The sequence below is a fragment of the Coregonus lavaretus genome (genome assembly GCF_964263955.1).
Source record: "Coregonus lavaretus genome assembly, chromosome: 2".
Classification (NCBI taxonomy): domain Eukaryota; kingdom Metazoa; phylum Chordata; class Actinopteri; order Salmoniformes; family Salmonidae; genus Coregonus; species Coregonus lavaretus.
In genome coordinates, this window is record NC_139989.1 from 38576731 (window position 1) to 38582749 (window position 6019).

At 49.1% G+C, this 6019-nt stretch overlaps 1 protein-coding gene across 1 annotated transcript; it reads right to left on the reverse strand.

Moving 5' to 3' along the window:
- Nucleotides 1-3930: 3930 nt before the first annotated feature.
- On the reverse strand, nt 3931-5394 carry LOC311101746 (gap junction gamma-1 protein-like; the record flags this gene model as incomplete). Its single annotated transcript, XM_084142928.1, has 1 exon — nt 3931-5394. The coding sequence occupies one exon, from the start codon at nt 5392-5394 to the stop codon at nt 3931-3933; it is 1464 nt and encodes a 487-aa protein (XP_083999054.1).
- Nucleotides 5395-6019: the final 625 nt, after the last annotated feature.

Sequence of the window (6019 nt, forward strand, 5' to 3'; positions counted from 1 at the left end):
TGTTGCATTACAACCTGGAATTTAAATGGATTTTTATTTGGATTTCATGTAATGGACATACACAAAATAGTCCAAATTTGTGAAGTGAAATTTTAAAAATCAAAAAAATTCCAAAGAATAAATAACAGAAAAGTGGTGCGTGCATATGTATTCACACCCTTTGCTATAAAGCCCCTAAATAAGATCTGGTGCAACCAATTACCTTCAGAAGTCACATAATTAGTTAAATAAAGTCCACCTGTGTGCAATCTAAGTGTCACATAATCTGTCACATGATCTCAGTATATATACACCTGGTCTGAAAGGCCCCAGAGTCTGCAACACCACTACGCAAGGGGCACCACCAAGCAAGCGGCACCATGAAGACCAAGGAGCTCTCCAAACAGGTCAGGGACAAAGTTGTGGAGAAGTACAGATCAGGGTTGGGTTATAAAAAAATATCCGAAACTTTGAACATCCCACGGAGCGCCATTAATTCCATTATTAAAAAATGGACAACAAACCTGCCAAGAGAGGGCCGCCCACCAAAACTCACAGACCAGGCAAGGAGGGCATTAATCAGAGAGGAAACAAAGAGACCAAAGATAACCCTGAAGGAGCTGCAAAGCTCCACAGCGGAGATTGGAGTATCTGTCCATAGGACCACTTTAAGCCGTACACTCCACAGAGCTGGGCTTTACGGAAGAGTGGCCAGAAAAAAGCCATTGCTTAAAGAAAAAAATAAGCAAACACGTTTGGTGTTCACCGAAAGGCATGTGGGAGACTCCCCAAACATATGGAAGAAGGTACTCTGGTCAGATGAGACTTTTGGCCATCAAGGAAAACGCTATGTCTGGCGCAAACCCAACACCTCTCATCACCCCGAGAACACCATCCCCACAGTGAAGCATGGTGGTAGCAGCATCATGCTGTTGGGATGTTTTTCATCGGCAGGGACTGGGAAACTGGTCAGAATTGAAGGAATGATGGATGGCGCTAAATACAGGGAAATTCTTGAGGGAAACCTGTTTCAGTCTTCCAGAGATTTGAGACTGGGACGGAGGTTCACCTTCCAGTACAATGACCCTAAGCATGCTGCTAAAGCAACACTTGGTTTAAGGGGAAACATTTAAATGTCTTGGAATGGCCTAGTCAAAGCCCAGACCTCAATCCAATTGAGAATCTGTGGTATGACTTAAAGATTGCTGTACACCAGCAGAACCCATCCAACTTGGGTTCTGCTGGACTTGGGTTCTGCAGAACCCATCCAGGCTCTGTCGTAGCCGGCCACGACCGGGAGACCCATGGGGCGGCGCGCAATTGGCCCAGCGTCGTCCAGGGTAGGGGAGGGAATGGCCGGCAGGGATGTAGCTCAGTTGATAGAGCATGGCGTTTGCAATGCCAGGGTTGTGGGTTTGATTCCCACAGGGGGTATGACATTTTTTTATGTATGCACTAACTGTAAGTCGCTCTGGATAAGAGCGTCTGCTAAATGACTAAAATGTAAATGTAAGGAGCTGGAGCAGTTTTGCCTTGAAGAATGGGCAAAAATCCCAGTGGCTAGATGTGCCAAGCTTATAGAGACATACCCCAAGAGACTTGCAGCTGTAATTGCTGCAAAAGGTGGCCCTACAAAGTATTGACTTTGGGGGGGGTGAATAGTTATGCACGCTCAAGTTATTATTATTTTTTTTGTCTTATTTCTTGTTTGTTTCACAATTTAAAAAAAATGTTGCATCTTCAAAGTGGTAGGCATGTGTAAATCAAATGATACAAACCCCCCAAAAATCCATTTTAATTCCATGTTGTAAGGCAACAAAATAGGAAAAATGCCAAGGGAGGTGAATACTTTCGCAAGCCACGAACAACAAAATAATTTAGTGTGAGTCGTCAGGCTACTGGAAGAACTGGGACAGTAGGAAGACAACAGAGAACAAGTATTGCAGTACTTTTGATCAGGGCCCATAGGGAATAGGGTGCTTTTTGGGACGCAGCCTATATGGCAGTTCAGAGAAATACTTGGACAGAGGAGAACAGAGAGGCAGATCTTCATCAACACAGCTAGCTTAGAGAGCTGTTTTTATTGCAGCCTTGTTGGTCTCATATAGAACACTGTATGGAAGACTCTTGTAAGAAAGGTTGAAAAGGAAATTGCCCGTGGAAAACTAACAGTGGGCTACTGTGTAACTGGAGAGACTAACTTCAGGTGTTTGGAATGCAGGGTGATCATTGGTAACTAGAAATGAGTAAGTACTAGTAAGATACCAAAAGAAAGCAAGTAATATTGTACTAAGGGGATGATAAATCCTTAGTTTAAAAGCTATACCACCAGGGGGCACTCAATAACCAGACAGATGAAATGTCAACCCAGTACTGAGAAAACCTTACACAGGTCCAAACTGGAGAGAACTAGAGACACACTAGTTGGAGAAACACAGAGAAAATAAAGTGAAAAGAGTGCATGTTTACAGAGGGAGTTAACAATAAATGGTATTAATTCATGCTTCTCATACACATTGTGAAGGAGGTGAACTCCAGTGGTTCCATGACTCAGGCTGGTTCCCAGAGTAGCCCTCTACAAGGTCTTCACCAGACTCCATCTCCATCAACCATCTCCCTGACCACTTACTTTCATCTGATCAAGCCATGAACTGTCCCTCTCCATCTTTGGAGGATGCACTCAAAGACTTGGCCTTCGTCAGATATACAGTCACACACACATTAAACATCAGTGACCTTGGAGAGATAATAGACAGACAATAGCCTTCAGGGAAGGTGAACATCGACATTATGATTGACCTTTTCATTATTATCATTGCATTAGGAAGTCATTGCATTATGATGTCATTGCATTATAAAGTCATTGTTTTATACTGTCTTTGTATTACGATGTCATTCATTGCATTATGATGTCATTGCATTATGATGTCCATTCATTCTGATGCCAATGTATTATGAAGTCCGTGACTTTGCAGAAAGTCAGCCAGCAGATTAGCTTGATCGAAATCTGGAATGGAAATCAGGATCACCAAGAGAATGGACGGATATAAATAAATGGATCAGAAATCCCCAAAAAGAGACTGTGATAACGATTGATACATTTTCTCAGCCCAATATCCTCTGGAAGACTTGCCTGGCTGCCCAGAATCCCCCAAACACTACGCCACGCCCACAGACGTTAGTTTCTTCTCTGCAATGAGTCTGGATGAGAGTACCTCCCCGACCCTCACCGAATGTGAACACATTCGAGGCCATCTGCTTGGTCCAGAAACCGATGGGTTAGGCCAGAGCCAGAACACACGTGGGTAAAGCGGCAGTTTGAAAATTCGTCATGGGCTCTGATTGGTTAGAGACGATTCAATCGCTGATTACTTTGTTTTGTACAATGCCCCACGTGCCCCTCGTCCCCACAAACGACTTAAACGATGGCAGGCTCAGACTAAAGTATGCAGCGAACAACAAAATAATTTAGTGTGAGTCGTCAGGCTACTGGAAGAACTGGGACAGTAGGAAGACAACAGAGAACAAGTGTCTGCTTCAGAACTGGAAAAGCGAAGGACAGAAACACATAGAGACTGTTTCAGAGAGTTGTGTCAGTGTGTTTTAGGTTAGACAGTGACAGCCCAGACAAACAACTGCGTGCTGCAAAATCACTAATGCTCCTGACACACCTCTCCTCACCTGTCCACACTAACATACTACTGTAGGCTAGTCTCCTCCAGCTTGTGGGATTTGTAAAGGCACAACATGGTGTTGAAATATCCACAGAAAGACAACATGACATCCCACTACCTCAGCCCTCCATTCAGGGCCGGCCCTAGTGTTTTCGGGGACACCCCTTCCCTCACTGACACACACACTACAAGGATATGGGGCTCCGTCAGTGCTGGCTCAGGCCAGGGCTGGAGTGTGTGTGTGTGTGTTTGTATGTCTATATGTGTGTGTACTGGGTCAAATCCACACAGAGGGCTTACCCTCCCCTGACTTGCTACTGCTGCTGTTGCTGCTGCTCCCAGTCCCTCCTCCACTGCTGCCCCCCTTGCCGTGTTTGAAGCGGTGCTTGCGCTCCTTGTGAGGCTGAGGCTGAGGCTGCGGCTGGGCCTGGGTGATGTTGCTCTGGGGCTTGTCATCATGGTTGTCCCCCAGGTGTTCCTCTGCCCTGTGCTGCTGGCTGTAGGCCTGGATGGCTGCCTCTAGCTGGTCATGGGCATGCAGGATCATGTCCTTGTTGAGGGCCACGCGGGTCTCCCCTCCAGTGGGGAAATTGTCCTCGTTACTCCCAAACTGCTGCTGCTCCTCCTGGGCGATGTTGGCCCGGTTCTGCTTGCACGCCATCTTGGCGTTGCTCAAGTCCGTGTAGGGGATCTGCTCCGGCTTCACCACGATGTTGTAGCCCGGCGGAGCCGACGGGGCATTCCACGAGAACGGGTACCCCACGTAGTCAGCACCCCCATCCCCCACCACCCCTCCCCCTGCACCCGGCTCCGGCCCTGGCACCCCCACGGAGACCCCCACGCTGGGCCCCAGCAGCCCCAGCTGGTACTCGTCCTCCTGGGGCGGGCAGCGGCGACGGCGCAGGATGTCACAGATGGTCCCGATGCCCAGGTGCAGCATCTCCCACACGTTGAGGGTGAGGCAGAGCACAGTGACGCCGTACATGATGCGCAGGAAGATGGTCTTCTCCGTGGGCCGCGACACAAAGCAGTCCACACTGTGGGGGCAGGGCTTGAAGGAGCACACGAACACAGGAATCACGCGGAAGCCGTACAGCAGGTACTGGCCCGCCAGGAAGCCCGCCTCCAGCGCCGTGCGAGTCACCAGCTGCATCACGTAGATACGCATCAGCCCGTCACCCTGGATACGCCGCCGCCCGTCATGGCGTACCTTGGGCTTGGGCCTTGGGGCCAGTGGGTCGACCCGGCGAGGTGGCTCGGGCTCAGGCACCTCGTAGATCATAGGATCATCCTCTTGGTCCTGGTCCTGATCCTCCTCTATACCCCGGTGCTGCCGCGCCCCAAAGCAGATCTTCCTGGGCCTCCGGTGGGTGTAGCCCCCTCCACCCCCTCCCCCTGTCTCAGTGGTCACCCCTCCCCCGCCCTTGTCCTCGTCCAGCCGGGCGATCTTGTTGACAGCGTAGCCCATGTACATGAGAGATGGCATGGCCACCAGGATGATCTGGAAGACCCAGAAGCGGACGTGCGATAGCGGCGCGAAGGCGTCATAGCAGACGTTCTCGCAGCCTGGCTGGCCCGAGTTGCAGACGAACTTGCTCTGCTCGTCGTAGTAGATGGACTCTCCCCCGACGGCGGTGAGAACGATGCGGAAGACGACAAGCACGGTGAGCCACAGCTTCCCCACGAAGGTGGAGTGGTTGTGGATCTCCTCCAGCAGCCGCGTGAGGAAGCTCCAGCTCATTATGTCGCTGGACAGTGGGGCAGACAGGGTCCCGCACTCACCTGCTCACAGACTCTACATGGAGAGATGGAGAGAGAGACAGAGAGAGAGAGAGAGAGCGAGAGAGAGAGAGAGAGAGAAAGGGAGAGAGGGAGAGAGAGAGAGAGAGAGAGAGAGAGAGAGAGAGAGAGAGAGAGAGAGAGAGAGAGAGAGAGAGAGAGAAAGAAAGATACATGGATGGATGAAGAGAGAGGGTGGAGGGAGAGAGAGACAAAGAGAGAGAGGGAGAGAGGGATGGATGGATGATGAAGAGAGAGAGCGGAGAGAGATGAAAAGGAGTGATGAAGACAGAGGGATGCGAGAGGGAGAGAGAGAAAAATAGAGAATTAGTCAAATATGAAGGAGATTATACATAATGTACTGTCTACCAACATGTCTCAAAAATGTTGAAGGAAGATCAAAGAAATCGGAGCGCACAATATCTTATCATGAAAGCGGATGAGTGAGGGGATTTAGACAGAGATAGTAGAGTTAGACCAAAGAGCTTCACTTCAACAGCAGGAGTAACAGATTCATTATGGAGAGGAGAAGAGACAGATATAAATGCCTAAATCCAAACAAGTGTTCTCTCTGAAATTGAGACAGA